This window comes from Tetrahymena thermophila (assembly GCF_000189635.1).
Source record: "Tetrahymena thermophila SB210 genomic scaffold scf_8254593, whole genome shotgun sequence".
Taxonomy (NCBI): Eukaryota; Ciliophora; class Oligohymenophorea; order Hymenostomatida; family Tetrahymenidae; genus Tetrahymena; species Tetrahymena thermophila.
In genome coordinates, this window is record NW_002476364.1 from 351,578 (window position 1) to 371,801 (window position 20,224).

The following is a 20,224-nucleotide window of genomic DNA, read 5'->3' on the forward strand; positions in this document are numbered from 1 at the left end:
TTAATTGATAAATTATTTAATACATAAATTTGTTGATTTGGAATTATTTTTAGATTTACTTAGCTTACAAAAAAGAAATAACTAAATATTACTGATTTAATAAAAAAACAAATAAAAAATATCCATGTTTAAACAAAGAAAATATTCAGTTAATTTAGTTGTTGAAAAAGGAAATATTTTCGTTAGTTTATTACAAGAGGAGAGAATTTATTTACTGATTATTTTTAAATTATTTTTATGAAAGATATTTTTTTGTTGCTAAAAATGACACAATTTTATCAAGGATATCTATGATGCGTAATATTGAATAGCAGAGTAAATACTTCTTTCGTTCAAAATTCACATTTAAAACAAAAAATTTATTTCTTATTTACTTGGGGAGAAAGATATTTTAATTTTCGTCTTTTATTTTGGGGCTAATAGATACCAACAATTTATAAAATTTTTATGAAATAATAGAAAGATAGAGACAAACAGATATAAATAGATTGTTTGTATTGGAATTTTTTGAATATCAAATTCAATCTGATTGTTGTTAACATATTTTTTTTTAAGAAGCGCCTTATATGAATCAATATATGCATAAAGTTATTGAGATTCCTTGAAATAAGAATATCTAAGAGATCTATATATATCACACATACTTAAAGATATGGGGGAAAATACCACTAAAAAAAGATTTAAGATTAAACAAAATTTTTATTTTGTAAATCCACTGATTTAGTGCACAAAATTTTCTGAATAAATCTAAAAAGAAATAAAGAAAGAAAGAAAAGAATTGAAAAAATAAAAGCAAACTCAAAAGCAATAAAAAATAAATAGTAGCTACTAAACTACCAATTGAAAAAGTTAAAACCTTCAAGATAGTTGACCAGCAAAATGTTAAGAAGTGAAAAAATGTCTTTGCACTGCTTGCTCATGCCAAGAGAAAGCGCATGGGAGGTATTGAATGATCTTGGAACTCTAGACAAGGTGCATTTTGTAGATTGCGAAGAAGATGTTCCTTAGTTTAATAGACCTTTCTATTAACAAGTTCGTAGATGTGATGAGTCTCTATAAAAGCTATTGTGGATAGAAAATGAAATGCAAAAGTTTTATAATTTCTACAATCAAGTTATAAAGTCTAATAACTAAGTAAATATTGATTACTGCGGAGATCTCGCTTCTTTCCATGAATATTTAAAGAAAGATGTTGAGTCCAGACGCATCAATGAATAGGCATACTTTTTATAAATTGAAAACGAAATAAATTAAAAACACAAATTTTTAGAATAGTTAATTCATAACTTCAATTCTGTTATCACTTATCGTAATTAGCTAGTCGAAAAAAAGCATGTTTTAACTGAGGCTTCTAGAGTTCTTAATGTTAACCAACTGAATCAAGATAATCAAATTCCTAATCCTGACAGAGTTTCTCTTAACTTTTTAGCAGGCGTTATAAATGCAGATGATGAAGTCAGATTTCACAAGAGTGCTTTTAGAGTTTCTCGTGTAAGAATAAATTTTATATTTTTTAAATTTTGAAAATAGATGTTTCAATTTTTAATTTTATTGGATATAATAGTATTTTTAGTTTAATCTATTTCTCTATCAGGCAATACAATTTTGATAGATTAGCTTTATCAGATAAATAAACAAATAAATTCAAAGATAGATAGATAGTCTTTGTTTGATTTTTTTCAAAAACTGATTTTTAATTCATAGGATTTCATCACAAATTTAAAATAAAGCATACAAAAATCTTATTTATGTTAAAAACTGCAATTTATAATAAATTGAATTCAAATAAATTCAACAATTAATCTGAAAAAATTTGAAAAGTTGATTAAAAGATATTAAATCCAAATTACCAAATTTAACTTTTTCAAGCCAAAAAGCTGTCTATTTATTTTAGCAATTAAGACAAGCATTTTAATCCAAAAAGTTTAACAAATAAAATAGGCATAAAAAATTAATTATTAGTAGGAATTTAATAAAAGGAGATTTATGACATAATATTTACTTATAAAAGGAGATTAATGACATTTTATTAATTTATAATATAAGATTAATGAAATTTTATTTATTTTATATAAAAGGGTAATATCTGGAAACATTTCAAATAAATTGATAAATCAATGCAGAGAGATGGGTATAAGCTATTGAATATTAAGGGATAGAGAGATCATGATACTTCAGAATTAACTGATCCTTACAATTCAGTTTAAAAGACAATTTTTATTTTGGCTTATGCTTCAGGCCAAAACAGCTCACTTGATAGAAAGCTTAGAAGAATTTGCGAAGGCTTCCATGCTGATGTTTTCAATATTCAATATTCTAATATCTCAAAAGATTTAAAAGAAACTGAAGAATAGATTAGAAATTAGAATTTAACTGTTCAACTTTCTGAAAAGAGTATTAATGAGTACTTCGACTTCTACCAAAAGTCAATTAAGCTATAGAGTGGGGATCAAGTTGTTGACGTTTGCAGCTACATAGAATATGTGCGTCTCTTCTTGCATAAAGAAAAAACAATTTAACATAATTTAAATTACTTAGTTTAAAGCAGCCAAACATTCTGCAAAGGATTAATTTGGGTTCCAGAGGAAGACGAAGGCATTGTACAAAGAAGAGTTGAGTAATTAACACAAAAAAAGTCAAACTCTGTTTAAGTTGCCTAACTTTATAAACTGTCAAATTATACAATTGACCCACCTACTAAATTTAAAAGCAATGATTTTACTATCCCTTTCTAAGAAATAGTCAATACTTATGGTATTCCTAGATATAGAGAAATAAATCCTGCTCTCTTTGCTATCTCCACATTCCCTTATTTGTTCGGTATGATGTTTGGTGATATTGGTCATGGTGCTCTTTTATTCACTATCGGACTTTATTTGATGAGTTGCAAAATAGACCCAAAGAGACCTTCAGCTATGGACGGTCTTGTTTAAGCAAGGTAAAATAAAGCTAATTTATCTATCTAATATTTACTTATCTTTTATATTAAATAAAATTAAGATACTTAATTACTTTAATGGGACTATTTGCTCTTTACAATGGTTTAATATACAATGATTTCATGAGTCTTCCTTTGAATCTATTTGGTAGTTGCTACTTGTTGGCTGATAAAAATGTTGTTCTTACTCATAAAACATCTAAGCAGTGCGTTTACCCTTTTGGTATTGATCCAGTTTGGGGTGTTGCTAAAAATAAATTATCAGTATACAACTCACTTAAGATGAAAACCAGTGTTGTATTTGGTGTCTTCTAGATGCTTATTGGTATTTTCTTGAAAGGTCTTAATGCTATTAATAACATTTCATTTGTTGATTTCTTCTTTGAATTTATTCCTTAAGTAGTTTTTATGTGTTGCACTTTTGGTTACATGGTTTTCTTGATTTTTATGAAATGGATGACTGATTACTCACAAAATACATCAAAAGCTCCTTCTATTTTGACCTACATGCTTGATTTAGGTCTTTCTGGTGGTGGAGTAGGTCATCAATAAGAGCTTTATAAAGGTCAAGGTGTTGATCAACCTTACTTGTTAATTGCTGCCCTTATTTCTGTTCCTATTATGCTTTTAGCTAAGCCAATTATTCATTAAATGTAGCACAATTCTCATTAATAACACTAAAATGCCGAAGGATTTGTTCCCTTCTAAGATGATATCGAAGAAAATAGAAGATAAGCAGACAATTTTATTGAAAAAGGCCTCAAGTTACATAAAAACGAAAAACCACACGAATTTAGTGAAGAGTTTGTGCACTAAGTTATCGAAACCATTGAATTCGTTTTAGGTTCTATTTCTCACACAGCAAGTTATCTCAGACTTTGGGCTTTGTCTCTTGCTCACTCTCAATTGGCTGAAGTCTTCTTTGAAAAAACTCTTAAGGGTCAAATCGAATCCGGCAGCACAATTGGAATTTTAGTTGGATTTATAGTTTTTGCAATGATTACATTTGCTGTATTAATGTGTATGGACGTTATGGAATGTTTCCTCCACACATTGAGACTTCATTGGGTAGAATTTTAATCAAAATTCTACAAAGCAGATGGATACCTTTTCAAGCCCTTCTCAGTAAACAACGTTTTATCTGTTGCTGCTGTAGAAAAGAGATATTGAAAATAGTTAAAATGAGAACGAACGAAAATTATTTCTAATTTTTATACACTCTTTTATTTAATATTTTTCAGAATTTGTCTCAATAAACAAAACAAAAAGAAATAAACTTTTTTTTTTTTTGAATTTTGTGATTTTAACGAGACTAGAATTACTGACTGACTGTACATGGAATAAAATTATTTTTTTATAAAACTTAATTGCAAAAAATTATTTATAATATTTGGTAAATTGCTCAATCAATCAAGTACTTCATTTATTTATACAGAATATTTAGAGTATTCTTCTAATGTTTTAATTGAATTTTCATTTTAAAAGTGTAAATTGAATCGTGCATGTTTTTTGATCTTCTCAATCAATCAATAAATAAATTGGCTTAAAGTAATTTACTCAACTAAAAATTTACATATTTAATTGTGGTTTGAATAAATAAATAGTAAGATGTATTTATAATAATTGATATTAAAGATTAGCCATCAAATTAATAAAATATATCCAACTAATTAATTAATTGGTGGTGATAAAAATAAATAAATATCTTTTGATAATAAATTAAAAACTAATTATTTGCAATATATTTTATTATTAGATATAAAAATGAATAGGTATAGACAACCAACTCTGATTACACAAATTAAGTGTTAAGAGCCAACACATGAAAATAACACAATACAGTTTATTTGTCTCTAAGAAAGCTGTAAAAGTAGAAGATTCTATTGCTCAAAATGTGCTTTAAAGCACTCTTCGGAGCATGGAAGTTTTCTTGTTAGCTTAGAAGATATAATTAGCAATAAAGACCCTTCACAAATTGAGAACTATCCAGCATTTGCAGAAGAGAGGAAAGTTAAAAAATGTTTAACTTAGCAAGCTCTGATTTCATAGCAAACTTCCACCATACATGAAATTATTTAAAATCTAATGGGCAGCTTAAAATAAGATATTTTGTTTTAAATTGACGAAATATAAAAAGAACTTGAGTCTTTCTTTAAGAAGGAATAATTCAACACATAAAAATCTATTAGCGAATTCTAATATACACAATCACAAACATTTTCAATAGATGAGTTGCGCGATTATATCGAATAATATGTAAAAGACAATGATGATTACAAATTCAATACAAGATTGTTAATATGGCTCACATAATCGCAAAAAAACTAATAAGATATAAGGCAATCTTCATAAAAGAATTTAAATTAGGAAATGATCCCTTCAATAATTTAACAACATCATGTAAAATTCAAATAAAATAATTTATTTTAATCATTTTATTTTTAAATCATTCTAAAAGGAATTCATTAATTTAGAAATCAAAAAGATGAGGTATAAAAATTTTATTAATATTTTAGTAAAAAGCATATAAATTTATCAAATGATTATCTTGTTTAAATGAAAGAAAGTTTTTAAATTTGATATTATTAAAAGAATTATAAAAAAAATATTAAGCTTATGAGTATTAGATTATTTACATTTATTATTCTATTTAATTAGGGATAATTTAGTTTCTTATATAAGAAGGGATTCTGTGTTACCTGCTCATTTAGTGTGGGGCTTTAAAAAGAGCAAGTTCGAAAATTCATAAAACTTGATTGAAAAAATGATTGGGGTAACTTTTGAAGGGTGTGGTAACGGTGATCAAAGCTTATTGTCTACAAATACTTTTGAATTTGGTAGACATGAATTCGAAATACAATTTGATAAAATTGGATTCTAACCTTAATGCCACTTAATTATTGGATTAGTTAAAGATTAAGAAGGATAAAAAATTTTTGATTAGGCAAATCCGTACAGCTGCATCTTCTGTGACAGAACAAGCTGCCAAATGAGGAAAATAAATTCAATAGAAAGAAAATTCGTAATGGAATATAACAGTAATTAGCCTTAGCAGAATAACAATAACATAATAAAAGTTGTTTTAGATTTCGACAAAGATACTTTTTATTTTACTGATGAAAAAAACATGATGACTTCTCTTTGGACTTCGATTAAAGGACAAAGATGGAGGTTCTAAGTTACATTTAAAACAGAATTTGCATTTTCTGGGCCTTCCCCTTGCCATTAAATTACTCTATTAAGTTCTTCTTGATTTTTAAAAAATAAACCTTTCAATTTCAACTAAATATTTAAATTGCTATTTTTATATTTCCATAATCTTTAACAAATCAATTTTATTTTACTTAATAAAATATTTTAAGCCTTTAAAAAATTAAAATTCTTCTAAACATATTTTTCAATTAATTGAATTCAAATTTAACAAAATGTGTTCTTTATTCAAAAAAAAAAAAAATAGAATATCAATTTTTTCTTATTTGATTATTTTGCTTATTTCTGTTACATGCTTTATAATTTAAAAAAAAATCAATAAAAATTTGAATGATAATTATTAACAGAAAAATGAATAAATAAATATACTTGAATCAATATTTGTTTGTTTGATCTTTTTTTTAATAAGATTCTTTTAATTAATTTACAAAAAAAAAACATACCCAAAATCTGAGACATAATCATGTATAACTAGAAATATATAAATAGACATAGGAAGGGATCTTTGAGCTAGGTAAATAGGACGTCCTCTGAAAAAACATTTGTAAAAAGTTAGAGAGCCTTTTCAAACGAAGAGAGAGCTAAGACTCATTTATTGTATGATAAGAGTGAAGAATAAAACTGCATTGAGTAAGAAAAGCTGGACCTTTAAATGATAAAAAAAGAGCTTCTTTAATTCTAATAAGATATACAATAAAGGAATTAAATCAAAAAGAAAAGAAGTATTAGAGAGTTCAAAGATAAGGTCGAAGTATTCATGCACGCAGTTAGATTTCTAATTATAAAGCAAAGCAAAAATTAATAAAGCAGTAGTAATTTTATCAAAAGTAATGAAGAATTAGTTAATGATAATGATAGAACGTTTCCACAAGAGTGCAGTATTTTCTAGTAACTTGATGAAACGAGCTTGAATGCTAAAGATTAAGACAAAAAAAATTTATTAACTCCTTCTGTTAATAAAGAGTAAAGCAAATACTGTGAATAAGCTGATGAGTAGCTAAGTGAACTGCAAGAACTTCTTTAAATACTTAATGAATGCATAAACGAACTCTCAGCAATTCTGGAATAAAAGGCTCTGATGTAAGAAGATGAGCTTAGTCTATAAGCGAGAGAGATGGAATATACAAATGAAATAGAAATTTTAGAACATAAAATAAAGCTGCTTTAAAATTCTACTAAATCATTTAACAAGTAGAATTTTTAAAGTTTTAATAGAAATTAACAAATAAATAGATACTAGAACATAGTTTAATTCTTTTAGTAGCAATATAATTAAATAAAGGAATAAATAAGTTAATTACTTAGAGACATACATAATTAATAAGTAGAATCTAAATAGATATAAGACCAGTATAACAAGTTAGTACAAGTAATTAATTAATTACTTTTTATTTACTTTTTAAAAATTCAAAAATTAATTTTAAATTAAAGAATTATCAATGAAATTTGAATTAAAATCATATAAATTTTTTATAAATGAATAGGTAAAATAGGAATTAGTTCTTATGAAAGACGGATTCATATTTACTGATTAGCACATTCCTAATTTATTTGATTTTGAGTTCATTATAGATATAATGGATAAAAAGAAAAGTGAAGATGTCATTTAAGCTATAATTGTTATTTAGAGCTTTTTCATCTAAGAAATAGAGCAATTATTAGAAGAAAAATAAAAAGGGTGCTTTTCTGTTTATGACTGTCTTTTAAATATATATGACGCATCTAATAAACATTTAATTAAAATATTTAATGAAAATCCTATATTAGAGTTTTAGTAAAAGCTATTTTTGGAGAGACAGTAAAAAATGAATAAAATTACCAAAGGAAAGTAGCAGTTTATAACTTAGTCTTAGGAAAATGTTTTTTTTAACTTTCCAAAAGTGAAAGATTTTGTAGAGAATTTTAAAAACAATTCTAGTAACTTGTGCATGCTAGTTCTGGAAAACTAAAATAATTTAGACATATCTGTTTTATTTAAATTACTGCAAACCACTTTTAAACAAAAGTTAGAGTCTGGAATGTATTCTTAAGTTTTAACAAGTGTTCATGATTTGCCTCAACTATAACTTAACATTGAAAAATTTACTCAAAAAATTTACTCATTAGAAGATAAAGCCTTGCTTTTAAAGTAAAAACTCAATACCAACTAATAAAAAGAAGAATCTTTAATAAGCAAATATTCCAAATACAGTAACTCTAGCTAAACTTAAACAAAAAGTAAAGCTGATATTTTAGACGATATCAAACTTGTCATTAACGATAGGAAAAATTCTCTTCAAAATCAAAGTAACTTAATCCATTTAAAAAAAATCAGGGGGGACTTTCATACTTTTATTTAGAATATAATCATTCCATGTTTTATAAATGATAATTTACTTTTTTCCATAAAAAATAATTTTGTAAATTTTTTGTACCCTTCATTAATAATAAGGATATTTTATATAAATGCATTATAAAAGAATTCTAATAAAAAACAATAGTTTGAAATGAATAAAATAATACCATTATTTGAATTAATTACTAAACATATATTTTATTTTAGAAAAGAAAAGCCAGTTCGACTTAAGTACTCAGAATTAAGAAAGTTATCAATTTGAAACCTATAGAAAGAATAATTTTCAAAATAGTACAATAGAAAGAAGCTTAAATTAAAGTAGATCTACTAGTAACCATAAAAATATGTCAAAAGATAAATCTCCTCATAGCCAGAACTGTTCTATGTTTTAGACATATTTTGAGAATTCTTAAGATTTTAAAAGTATTGAATATAAATAAGAATACATTTTTGAAAAAATAAAAGCTCAATGCATTTAAATTGGAGAATAAATAAAATATCTTGACATTTTGAGAGAAAAAAATATTTTAATTTTTGAAGAAACTATTTAGAAAGATATAAAGCGTGTTAATCAAAAAGAGAAATTTTTGGCTTCAAGTATCTACAGAACATTAAAATTAATCAAGTTTAAATTTGAGATGATCCAAAATCATCAGTAATCATCATATTTCAGCATAAATTCTTATGGGCAATCTAAAATTAACACAGAAGAAAGGGACAGAGTCATATATTAACTTTTTGGAGAAGTCAACTTGCTTTGCCAAGATTATGAAAACTACTTTAATAAAGAATATTCATGCTTAAAAACTGAAAAATCTGACTTTAGAAGTACACTTTTTTCATCTTTTAATTCTCAAAATAGCAAAAGTAAAATCAATCATGCATCGAATGCTTCAAAAATTTCTTTAAATTCTTATAACAACTTAGATAACAGCTTTTTATTAAAGTAAGCATCTAAAGTTAAAGATCAAAAGTAAATTTGTAATTAACCTAGTCTTCCTAAAATAAATTCTAATTAAAATATCCATATTAATCAACTTGAAAGTAAAGCAAGTCCATCAAAACAATACTCAAACTTAATAGAAAATAAAGTATAAAAAATAATACAACAATACAGCTCACCAACTAAACAAAGTTTTTAATGCTCTCTAAATCAAACTCAAAATTAACAAGAATAAGATTAAATGAATAGCTTTTCTTTTTATCCTCACAGATAAAATTCGGTCTCTTTGCATAAAAAATAAATTTCAATAGACAGTAGCTGTAACAGTGTCTAGCCTAACAATATTTTTTAGCTCAGTAATTAGCAAATCCAAAATGAGTCACAGTTTAATAAAAAAGCTTAAGATTCAAACACTGAATCGGGTACAGTTGTCTATTGTACTCCTTGCAGCTAATATAGCAATCTATAATCAAGCAATTGCAGTAGTGTGACAATCTACTAAAATATGAGTTTTAATACTTCATAAAATTAAACATCGTTAAATGAAATTCATAGAATAAACACAAGCTAAGATCAAAAGTACTCTACTTTAAAAACTAATTATTCATATAACAAAAACTTAAATTAAAAAAATAACACAATAAATATCAGTTAATTTTTAAATAATAAAAGCGACCTTTCACAAAATTCATCAATCAGGAAAATAAAAAATATTCTAAAATCACCTGATTCTCACCATAAATTGAATACAAACTTAAGTTCATAAAACTCACAATATTAATACCAAAATTAATCATAAAAAAATTCTTCTTTGGAATATTAAATTCAGAAGAAATCTTAAAAAAGCCAGAGCCCTGTGATTATAAAGAGAAATCTGCATGATTAATTTGAACAAGAAAGAGCAAGAAATAATACTATGTATGAACATAATAGTTAGAAATAGCCTAATTAAAGCTAAATTTAATAAAACTACTACTTCTATCAAGCACCCACCAGCCAACGAAACTAATATCAAAGCTAATTGGAACAATTTTAGTTGTAAGATTAAAAAAATAAAGCTGGAAACAATAAAAGTGATCTATTTTAAAAGTCTAAGTTCGGAGTAGTTAAAATATAGATTAATGAATAAGAGTTATAAGTTAAAGATAATTCAAATGTTTTATCCAACACTTAAAGCTGTTCCACAATAGAATAAGAGTAGCAAAATCTTAATGTAACATAAATTAATTCCACTTTTAACAAGAATTAAGATCAACTTAATTAAATCGATCGTGATGATTTTGCAAAATTTTCTTTTAGCAATATAGAAAACATTTCATATAATACAAATTAAAGCAAGAGTTTAATACAAAAAAGAGAACCTTTAATAGATAATAAAAACATTTTAAATGAAAAAACGAAAAACTATTCAATGTTATCAAGAGAACAATACTACCCTATTAATTAGTCTTAAGAGCAATCATAATTAACAATAGATAAAGAAAATTTTAATATCTAAAGAGTTAACTAATCAAAAGATACAAAATAAATGAATAAAAATGCGACTCATAGAAAATTAAATAGCCTTCTCTAAGCTGCTAACACATCAGAGTAAACATAAAAATTAGCTGGGTCTTCTTAAAAATCTATGCTTCTTTACTCAAATCAAAGCAGGGCATTTGCATCAAAAAGTCCCTAGTGTAAAAGCCCATTGTTATCAAAGGAAACTTCAATTTATGAAGGAAGTAACGAAAATAGCATTCAATTTTTGGATTCAATTTAAAACTATTAATCAGTAAACAAAATAACTTCAGCGAGAAGCAATATTTCCCAAATAGTTAGTCCTCATAGAGATTTCTCAAAATAAAAATCCTTATGTAATCCCATCGATTTGCAGATTGGAATTCCTGTTTATGTTAGATTTAATAATTAAATTATTCTCAAGAAAAAGATATTTGATCCTACTAGCATGAGTATTAAAGATGCAATGAACTTAGGTTACATATACAGAATTATGAAGCTTAATAAATAAGAAAATAAAATTGAGTTTTTTAAAGAGAAAGGAAACCAAAAGTTAACACATATAAATAATAATTTTAGTTGTTACTAATAAATTTAATCTCCTCAATAATCAAGCAGATTGAATTGCTTCGAAACTAGCACTGATAAATATACATCACAATTTACAATTGATAGCAAATTGCAATTAGATAAAAGCATTCCTATTTAGTAAATTAAAAAGATATCCATCCCTTAAAAAACATAAAATCTATAAAAACTATAAAATGCCAGCTCCTATAATAATAGAGGTCTATTCATTGATGAAAAAAAAATAGAGACTTAAAATAATTACTTGCTATCCATAGACGGTAAAGATTGTGGGCAAACAGAGTTAATAGTCAACTCTCTTCAAGCATACTAAAGTGCTTATAATTCACTCTGTTCTATAATATAGAGTTGATTTCATAAGTTAAAGATATATTAAAATAATTAAAATAAAATTTAATCCAATTAAACGAGTATATTATTTATTTTTAACCAAGTTATTGAAAAATATCAATAAAATAACCATTTTTATATTAATAGTATATTGTTGTTAAGAATTAATAAATTATAACTAATTGACCTAAAAAGTTTTATTTCACATTTTTTTAATTATTATCTACAATTAAAATAATTGATAATCCTTAATTTAAAATACATTTTTGTGTATTTATTTCAATTAGTGTAGCTTCTTGATTTCTCGGACCTCATTAATTATTACCAAATTAAATTCTATATTCATATAACATTTTTTGTTCTACTAAATGTATTTTTCTTACTCTAGAAACAAATTTGTAAATATCTATATAGGTTTATATGAATTTATAGTATTTTTTTATTTAGGAATACTGTGACGATAAAATGTTTATTTATGATTAAAAAGAAAATAAATAAACATGTACATTACAAATTAAAAATTGGATAAATTTTTACTTACAATTTTAATTTAATTTTAGTTTTTGTTTAAACAAAATTAATTTATTTAATTTTATTTTTCATTAGAATTTTTGCTTTAACTCTTCGTATTTTTTGAGTTCTTACTCAGAAACTGAAGGAGTTATCTTTTTTAAAGCTTCATCAAAATCTTAAAATTGTATTGTTACTTCTGTTAAATTTTTATAGTTTGTTTGAATTTCCTCTGAAAACATGTTAAATGAATACTTTTCTCCTTTTTCCAGTTTAAATTATTAATAAGTTGCCTCAATTTCTTTAATTTTTCTTCTTGCTGCTTTTAAAACTGTTTGACTTGTTAAGCCATAAAAGTCAGCACCTGTAAAATTTTTAGGAATGTTTTCAAGCAATTATTTAAAGTCAACAGAAGGATCAAGCTTAAGTTTTCTAGTTTATGCCTGCAAAATTTTGGTTCTTGTATCTTCATCAGTATTAATACCTTTTTTATAATTTAATTTAAATTTGCTTTGCAGTTAAAATCATATTTTACCCAAATAAATTAATTTATCGAATCTTCCTGGTCTAAGTAAACCTTAGTCTAAAAGATCTGGACGATTTGTAGCTCCTACAACAAAAATGCTGGTTCCTTCTTTATTAATATCATCTAATTCTGTTAAGAATTATGCTACAATTCTGTCCATAACTTAACTAGAATCTGATCCATTTCCTCTATTTGGTGCTAAAGCATCTAACTCATCAAAAAATATTACACAAGGTTAATTTCTTCTTGCTTTTGAAAAAATATCTCTGACATTCTTCTCACTTTCACCAATGTACATATTTAGTAGTTCAGGACCTAATTATTACTTTAAATTTATGAATGTTTTATATAATTTAAAATTTTACCTTTGACAGAAAGGAAGTTCATTTTAGTTTCTGTTGCTATACATTTAGCAAGAAGAGTTTTACCAGTACCTGGTGGCCCAAAAAATAGTAGACCTGTTCTGGGTCTAACAAACTCATCAAAAACTTAAGGATAAAGCTAAGGAAGCATAATAGTATCGATAATTTCATTTTTAGCATCTTATAAACCTCCGACGTCCTCCCATCTAACATTTGGAATTGATAAGCTCTCTATATCACTACTTTTTCTTAAATTTTCAATCTATTACACTAAAGAATCACATACTTTCTAATTTTTTAAATAAATTAAACATTATTTTACAACAACTAAAAAGTATTTAATACAATTTAATTAATTCTTAAAATATTTCAATCACACTCTTCTTATTATTTTTAAACATATTAATTTTTTTTTCAATTTTATTTGAAAGGAAGTTTTTCTTATTAAACAAACTTCATTGGCATATGTTAGCATAAATATTCAGTTGAAACCATTCCAACAATTTTTAAATATAAAGAAAATAAATCAATATAAAAATGGCATTTTTGCTAAACAAATTTTCAATGATATTTTTCACACAAAGAAAGAAGAAAGCAAGAAACAAAGAAACAAAGAAAGGAAGAAAGAAAGAAACAAAGGAAGAAAGAATTTACTTCTATTGGCGATGATAATAAGGCTTTTTTAAGAGTTTTCTCAAAAGTAAAAATTGGTATTCCCAAACAAACTCTGAATAAGTTTTCTAATGATTTTTGTTAAGCTTAGTCGAAGAATGCAGCTTCTTTTTCGTTTGTAGCATGGTATTTAATTATTGATTCATAAATAGATTTTTCTTTGATTTTATCTAAAATTAAATAATCAGTAAATATGTTTTTTAAGTTGTTATCTATCAAGCTTGATTCGTCGAATTTTTCCATAGTAAATACTAATACACATTTGAAGTTAGAACATATTTGCTTTTCTAGTTGCTCAAATTTATTTATAAACTCCTATACATATTTAACCATCAATTTTTCTGGTTCTTCTTATGTTTTATGTTAAACAAAATGCACTAAGCTTCTTAAATTTCTAATATTAATCATGCAAGGCCTCATATTAACTCCTTTAAGAAGCAATCTCTCTATTTAATTTAAACTGCCTAGTTTTTTAACGTCTTTTTCCATATAGTTCATGCCATACCTTTCACAGACTTGTCTAAGTAACAATCTCTTACCAGAGCTTTTAATAGAAAAGATATATTATTTTATTTAAACGTTAATATAACTGCTTACCCTTTAGGTGCTATCATAAGTAGTGGTACATGCTGATTGAATGAAAATCTAAGCAATCTATCTATGCGACTCAAAATTTAAGAATAAAACTCATTTGATAAAATATCTTATTCAATGTATTTTTTATATTTCCTCAACTCAGCTTGCTATATAACTGGATAAATTGGGGGTTTATTATGTCTGAGACTATCTAGTCTTATATCTGTTTCTCTATTTTTAATATCTACAATAAATCCGCATGCTTAAGATTATTCTTTATCCTAATAGTAAGGCACTAAATCTCTAGTTGTGCTGTTTATTACAAATATATTTTCTACTTAAACAAGTAATAATTTTTTAGAGTTTTCATAAATAGTAGAGCTTTCTTGCTTTCCTCCATCACGTGTAAGAGAATATTTTATAAGCTTTTAAAGTTTCTTTTTATCGTTCTTAAATTTAGTCAAATCTTCTATTTTGGAAATATCTAAAGCAATAACATCTCCTACTTGAACATAAAACACTTCTTAAAGCAATTCGGTGAGTATATTCACATCAAAAAGATTGCTATTATTATTCCAAATCTATTTGTTATTTAAATTAATAAGAACACTTAGTTATCACATTACATATAATTACATTCGACAATAGAATCCTATGACAAACTGGAACATTAGGTAAAAAGTTGTAATTTGAATCTTTGTCAAATTGCTTTGTAGGAATTGGCTTGCTAAAATTAATAGTGACATAGTCTTCCTGTAATTTTAAAGTTGACCCAACAGCTTGAGAAATATGAATATCGCCTTTTTTAACAGTTTATGATCCAAATAAACAAACTAACTTTTTATTGTTTAACAAATAATATGAAAAGAAGTTGATGTTATTTTCTTTTAGAACTTCCTCATTAACAAATGCTATATTCTTTGAGCTTGGATTATTTTCACTAAATGTCAAATCATTCTAAGTGAATAGCTCATCATCATAATAAATATTAACCTTAAACTATTTTGTTTCCATTTTTTTCTTTATTTCTTTCTTTAAAAACTATGATTTAAATATCTTGAAATCAGAAGTATTCTATTAATTATTTAATTTATTAATTTTTTTGAGCTATATCTTTATTAAATGGTATTTCGCATATTACGTATTTTGAATATGAATAAATGAATTAAATACATGCAAATATATCATCAGCGTATTTATTTATTTAATATTTCTAATTCTGTTTCAATAGATTTAATCAAATTTTCTATTTTTCTTTTCTTCTAATTCCAAAATAAATAAACAAGTAATCTAATTGGATAAGACTCATAAAATCCAATAGCTCTACTTTTTGATAAACTAAACCAAAAACAAAATTAGTTAATTTATTAATTAATAAATTACTTCTAGTTATGATATCTAAAAAATTATTTAGCGAAATTTATTTATTTGATATTTTTTAATATTGAAAAATCAATATTTATTTAGAAGAAATAAAACAAAGAACAAATATGCAATAAATTAATCAACACTTCATATATGTTTTTTTTTTAGTATCACCAGTCGATAGCAGGGACTTAGAATTACTTAGAGAATTAAATAACTTCATTTCTGAGAGAAACAAGCTCAGGAACACTTTCGCTGTTAGCTTAGATCCATGATTTAAACTCAGCAACTTTGCTTCCACTTTATTTAGAAATTTAAGGAACGAGATGAGTAGCTCTGTCAATAAATTCAACAACTTAGTCAATATCCTTTTCTACTAAGCCTCTTGTTGTTAAAGCAGGTGTTCCTAATCTCAAACCACTAGGAATAAGAGCACTCTTATCACCTGGAACTGTATTTTTATTGACATAGATATTAACTAATTCCAAAAGAGTTTCCATTCTAGCGCCATCTAAATTTTTACTTCTTAAGTCTATTTATTATATTCATTTATTTATTTATTTATCGAAATCAATAGAATTAAATTATCTTTTACCCAATAATACTAAGTGATTATCAGTACCTCCTGATACCAAGGTATAGTTTCTTTTTAAAAGGGATTCTGCCATAGCCTTAGAGTTCTAGAGAACCTAAGTTTGGTATTCTTTGTATTAGGGAGTTTAAGCTTACTTTAATGCTAAACTGATAGCAGCAATAGAATGTTAATGAGGACCTTTTTAATTAAATATCAATGATAAATTTTATTTGATAATACTTATTTAACAGTTTTACCTCCTTGGAGCATAGGGTAAACAGCCTTGTTAATTTTATTTTCTATGTCATACATAATTTTGTTACCCTTTTTATCTACCTTTTTAACTCCTCTTCTATAGAAGACTAAAGCACCTCTTGGACCTCTTAAACTAAATAAAATGGATTAAGACACTTTAACTTTTAAATTTATTTGAATACCTTTTGTGGGTAGTGGTTGAGACTAAATCACAGTGATCGAAAGGAGAGGGAATAACATTTGCAGCTACAAGACCAGACAAGTGAGCCATATCAGCTAAAAGATAAGCACCACATTCTTCAGCAACTGAAGCAATTCTTTTGTAATCTATCAAACGAGCATAAGCACTAGCTCCTGCAATAATAACCTTAGGGTTGTAAATCTTAGCATTTTCTTCCAATCTATCATAATCAATTAAGCCTGTTTTCTATATAATAATTTAAAAAATATTATATTTATCAAACAAACTACCATTTAATTTTAATTAATCCAAAATATTTATTATTCATATGATTTATCCTATTTGAGATTATATAGTCTATTTATTTATTAAACTTTTCTAAATAGGATAATAATCTTCTTTATAGATTTAAATTCTATTTTATTGCGAAAGTTTTACTTCATTTAAGCGGTAAGGATTAACTTCGAAGAATGAAGAAACATAAGAAACTTTTCTAGCTCTTGTTTGGTAACCATGAGAAAGGTGACCACCATGAGGAAGATCAAGACCCATGATTCTATCGTGAGGCTAAAGCAAACCTGTGTAAACAATAAAATTAGAAATAGCTCCTGAGTAGGGTTGAACTGTGACACCCCATTCTTCAGGATTTAATCTAAATGTTTCTAAAGCTCTTTGTTAGCATAATAATTCGTTCTCATCGATATGTTAATTTCCTACTTGGAATCTCTTTCCAGGTAATCTTTTTTAAAATTATAAAATTATTTTTCATGTATTAATAATTTTTGACAAAATGAGTTTGAAAGAGCATTTTTTCTGAATTAATGATTACCCTTCGCTATATTTTTAGTTCATGCATGTGCCAAGAGCATCCAAAACGGCTTTTGAGCAATGATTTTCTGATGCAATTAGATTAATACCTTCAATTTATCTACGACCTTCTTTATGAATAATATCAAATACTTCAGGATCTTTTTCAGACAAGACCTAGTTCAAATTCTATGCATTGACGCTAATTTTATATTAGTTCTGGCTGACTAAATTTTTGCACTTTTGGATTTTAGATAGAAAACTTTTCATTTATGATATAAATTTGAAATATCTTATTAGATTTATTTTGATTAAACCTTCTTTTTTTGCAAAATAATTAATATCAATCAATGCGTTTACAAGATATTTTCTTTAAAGCGATTTATATTTCCCTTAAACAATTAGGAAAACATTGAATTTTCCTTTTTATTTGATAAATATTCTTAGTAATTACACTGATATGTTGACTATATTATTATGTAATAAATATCTTTTGAAATTTCAATACAATTTCTTATCAAAACAAAGTTTATATTAATTAAACACACAACATTAAATATATATTGTCATCAAGTGAGTTTATTTAATAGTTTTACCATGAATTTGAGCTATTTGTTTTCCTTCTAAAATTTCTTCTTTTTTTCTAAATATCCATTTAAGAATAGTTTCTCGTTTTTAGGTAGATTAAAATTTTAAAATTGTATTTAAACATAAAAATTTCAGAAAAGGATAAATTTTTGTTTCTATAAAAGCTTAGAAAAATGTTAAATTTTTTTAGAAATATAAATTCTAAGTTGCCAAAATTTATAATTTAAAATATTTATTGATAAATTTTTGAAATTATGAAGCAGTTATTAAAACAAATTAAAATATAAGAAAGAAAAGTTGATTTAGATGTAAAAAAAGAATCTAGCTCTTAATGAGCAAAGTAGCTAGTTTATGAAAAGGCTTAAGTATATAAATATGATAAATCAACCTAAGTAAGAATATTTTAATGTAGTCTTATCAAAAATTAGCTTAGTCAAAAATGCTTTACAGAGTGAATAATAAAACAATATAAATTAATAGATTTAATAAAATACTCAAATAAAATAGTAAAATCCGCAACAAATATATTAAAAATAATAAATTCAAGCATAAAATAAGATGATTCCTGAGTTAAATTTCCAATAGGAAGTAAATATTTTTAACGAAAAAGCCAACAGAGATAAAAAATATTTATTTCCTATCGAAACTTAGCAGAACAATTAAGTTTATTAGAATAACTATTAAAGTATAAAAAAATAGAATTTATTTGAAAATTATGAGTCTTCTCCTCGTAAGTAATAGATTGATTTATAAATAAATAAAAATATTAAATCAAATTATTTTATTTAAAGGATTTAGTAAATGGAATTTAATTCTAATGTGTTTCAACAGGATTTGAATAAAGAAGATAGCTTTGACTAAATTAATGCTGGTTACATAGAATTTAATTAAAATTAAAACTTAGATTTGAGACCACGAAATTTAGCTGACTAATTTATGAGACATTCTAAATTAGAATAAGTGAAAAAACCTGAACATATATAGCTTTAGAAAGAGATACTTGAAAACAAAGATCAAAAATTATTATAAAATTAAAATAAGAAAATAAAATAGTATGTTAAAACTTAGCAAGAATAGCTAGAAGATATCTAAAATAACTAGTAGACTCTACCATAAAATTAATAAATATAAAATGGATAAAATTTATTTAAAAATATAGTTCGATAAGAAGGTAGTTAATAAAATATAAAGTAAAATATAATACAGTAATAAAACAAGGAACAACAAAAATATATATAAAATAATTATAAAAATTTGTGGAATGATTTAGAAATAGAGATATTAACTGAAATTCTAGGCTATTTAAAAATAGACACAGCTTAAGTTGATCAATTCTTTTAGAATTTGACAGAAGATTATAATAGAAAAGCTAAATAAAAAGGCCTTTTATAAAGAAGTCATAAGGAAATATTTGAAAAGATTAAACATGATTCTTTTTTAATTTATAAACATGAAAAATAAAAAGAAAAAAAGACATACAAACATTTAATTGAAAAATCATTGACAAGTTTTATCTGAATATAAAAAAACCTAACCCTAAACATTTCATAAACATCTAAAAGCTAAACAAAACGTCATTAAAAATAAGAATACAAACCCTTAAAAAAGATATATTTGATTTAAATTTTTCTTATTTTATTTGAGTTGCCCTTAGAGTGTTTGTTAATGTTTCGTCTAATTATGTCAAAATAAAACAATAAAATTTGATTTATTGTTATAAAAATAAGTTTGTAAAATAGTTAATTTTAATCAAATTAAATAAATAAGAATTTAAAAATTAAATTAAAATTAATTTTTTCTAAAGAAAATTAAATAAAATATTTATAGGTAAACTTTGTCAAATTATTTTATATCAGCTGAAACCTGATAAAAAAAACATATTTGTTATAATAATATTTCAAATTGATAATTGTTAAATTTTGTTTAACTTATTTAAAAAATTAAAAATAAAGTTCTTTTTATTA

The 20,224-nt window shown here is 24.7% G+C and overlaps 7 protein-coding genes across 7 annotated transcripts; 4 read left to right on the forward strand and 3 right to left on the reverse strand. All coding sequences in view use genetic code 6, as the record gives it.

Annotated features, from left to right (window-relative positions):
- Positions 1-879: 879 nt before the first annotated feature.
- TTHERM_00463420 (V-ATPase A subunit 9-2 isotype of the V0 sector) lies at positions 880-4,108 on the forward strand (the record flags this gene model as incomplete). Its single annotated transcript, XM_001018839.1, has 3 exons — positions 880-1,491; positions 2,079-2,938; positions 3,001-4,108. 3 exons carry the CDS (start codon positions 880-882, stop codon positions 4,106-4,108), a joined length of 2,580 nt encoding a protein of 859 aa, XP_001018839.1.
- A 594-nt stretch (positions 4,109-4,702) lies between these two features.
- TTHERM_00463430 (hypothetical protein) lies at positions 4,703-6,191 on the forward strand (the record flags this gene model as incomplete). The annotated part of the gene is made up of 3 exons (XM_001018840.4): positions 4,703-5,338; positions 5,397-5,428; positions 5,597-6,191. 3 exons carry the CDS (start codon positions 4,703-4,705, stop codon positions 6,189-6,191), a joined length of 1,263 nt encoding a protein of 420 aa, XP_001018840.4.
- A 1,462-nt stretch (positions 6,192-7,653) lies between these two features.
- Positions 7,654-8,516, forward strand: TTHERM_000463438 (hypothetical protein; the record flags this gene model as incomplete). The annotated part of the gene is made up of 2 exons (XM_012798290.1): positions 7,654-8,434; positions 8,488-8,516. 2 exons carry the CDS (start codon positions 7,654-7,656, stop codon positions 8,514-8,516), a joined length of 810 nt encoding a protein of 269 aa, XP_012653744.1.
- Positions 8,517-10,121: 1,605 nt separating this feature from the next.
- Positions 10,122-11,117, reverse strand: TTHERM_000463439 (transmembrane protein, putative; the record flags this gene model as incomplete). Its single annotated transcript, XM_012798291.1, has 1 exon — positions 10,122-11,117. The coding sequence occupies one exon, from the start codon at positions 11,115-11,117 to the stop codon at positions 10,122-10,124; it is 996 nt and encodes a 331-aa protein (XP_012653745.1).
- Positions 11,118-12,443: 1,326 nt separating this feature from the next.
- TTHERM_00463440 (AAA family ATPase) lies at positions 12,444-15,504 on the reverse strand (the record flags this gene model as incomplete). The annotated part of the gene is made up of 6 exons (XM_001018841.1): positions 12,444-12,838; positions 12,890-13,195; positions 13,246-13,531; positions 13,897-14,458; positions 14,512-15,071; positions 15,127-15,504. 6 exons carry the CDS (start codon positions 15,502-15,504, stop codon positions 12,444-12,446), a joined length of 2,487 nt encoding a protein of 828 aa, XP_001018841.1.
- Positions 15,505-16,025: 521 nt separating this feature from the next.
- TTHERM_00463450 (serine hydroxymethyltransferase) lies at positions 16,026-17,942 on the reverse strand (the record flags this gene model as incomplete). The annotated part of the gene is made up of 6 exons (XM_001018842.3): positions 16,026-16,387; positions 16,451-16,627; positions 16,687-16,817; positions 16,867-17,111; positions 17,304-17,604; positions 17,695-17,942. The coding sequence occupies 6 exons, from the start codon at positions 17,940-17,942 to the stop codon at positions 16,026-16,028; spliced, it is 1,464 nt and encodes a 487-aa protein (XP_001018842.1).
- Positions 17,943-18,521: 579 nt separating this feature from the next.
- TTHERM_00463460 (hypothetical protein) lies at positions 18,522-19,778 on the forward strand (the record flags this gene model as incomplete). Its single annotated transcript, XM_001018843.2, has 2 exons — positions 18,522-18,994; positions 19,052-19,778. Exons 1-2 carry the CDS (start codon positions 18,567-18,569, stop codon positions 19,776-19,778), a joined length of 1,155 nt encoding a protein of 384 aa, XP_001018843.2. The 5' UTR covers positions 18,522-18,566.
- Between the last annotated feature and the right edge of the window lie 446 nt (positions 19,779-20,224).